Consider the following 1,142-nt stretch of genomic DNA (forward strand, 5'->3'; position numbering starts at 1 on the left):
AGCCTCCCAGATCTTGTTATCGCTTCCAGGAGCAGCTCTTTGCTGTGGACAGCACCTCACAGGGCCTTGACAGCCCCAAGGCACATCCTCTCCCAATCCCTCATTCTTGGCTGCCTTTGTTGGGCTCCAGAAACCAGGCCTTTTTCTCAGGGTGGCCTGTGCCTCCGTCACCCCCCAGGTTCATGGAATTTGAGGCCGAGGAGGAGCTGCACATGCATAAGTTGCAGTGGATGCAGTGCGCGCAGGACCTGCCTCCTCCAGTCCCACCGAAGCTGGATCCTCGGGGGTCCCCAGCCCCGAACGTGGGCCTTCAACCAGGCACCCAGGTTCCCACTGGAGTTGAAGACACAGGTAACAGGGACCTAGGGTTGGCCACTGTCCCCATGTGGATCCTTTTCCTTCAAGACAGGGGCATTGGTCTTTCAAGCCAAACAGCCACCGAGGCGGGGGGTGGGGGCGTGGGGTCTCAGCTGCCCTTTGTCACTACGGGGTATTGACTTGGTCAGTTTTGTAACTCCTCTCACACCTCCCTGTCAAAGGACCCCACACAAATTCTGCCTAAGAAGTGGGCTCGATGAGGAGACCCCTCGAAAATTGGAGGTTCCCCACTTCCTTACTTGTGACTCTTGTAGATGTCCCCCTTACCTCCCCTCTCCAACTGTGCATGAGGCTTCAGGTGGTCCTGACCCCGCCCACTCCCACATCAATGTCCCCCAAACAATGCCCTCACCAACGTGCGCTCGGTGGTCAGGAGGTGGACCGGGAGTCCCTCACCTTCCTTCCCTTCCTCCTGCTCTGCCTCAGCCTGTGCTCCCAGGGTGGCCGGCCCCAGGGCCCAGCCCTTGCATCCGAAACCACACAGATCCCAGCGACCCCCGGAGCCCAAAGCACCTGAGGAGATTCCCCCTGAGGCTGTGAGGGAGTATATGGACATCATGGATGCGCTGGTGGGGCCCGTCCACTCAGCCACAGGCGAGTCAGATGCCGAATGGGGAGAGGACAGAAATGAGCTGAAGCAGGAAGAGGACAGCATCTACTCAGACCCGGGCCTCTTGAGCTACATTGACAAGCTGTGTTCCCAGGAGGACTTTGTCACCAAGGTAGGCTGGGCCTGGAGCCTGGCATCTACAAGATGCCAGGGC

At 59.1% G+C, this 1,142-nt stretch overlaps 1 protein-coding gene across 1 annotated transcript in view; it reads left to right on the plus strand.

Moving 5' to 3' along the window:
- Window positions 1–1,142, plus strand: part of LOC112063137 (NUT family member 2G-like) — a gene marked incomplete at its 5' end in the record, with an annotated part of 5,106 nt that overhangs the window by 1,884 nt on the left and 2,080 nt on the right. The window contains 2 exons of the mRNA XM_024118045.1: window positions 179–351; window positions 805–1,100. Coding sequence (XP_023973813.1) covers window positions 179–351; window positions 805–1,100 — 469 coding nt within the window. The remainder of the gene's footprint in view (window positions 1–178; window positions 352–804; window positions 1,101–1,142) is intronic.

Source organism: Physeter macrocephalus, unplaced genomic scaffold (genome assembly GCF_002837175.3).
Source record: "Physeter macrocephalus isolate SW-GA unplaced genomic scaffold, ASM283717v5 random_3986, whole genome shotgun sequence".
Classification (NCBI taxonomy): domain Eukaryota; kingdom Metazoa; phylum Chordata; class Mammalia; order Artiodactyla; family Physeteridae; genus Physeter; species Physeter macrocephalus.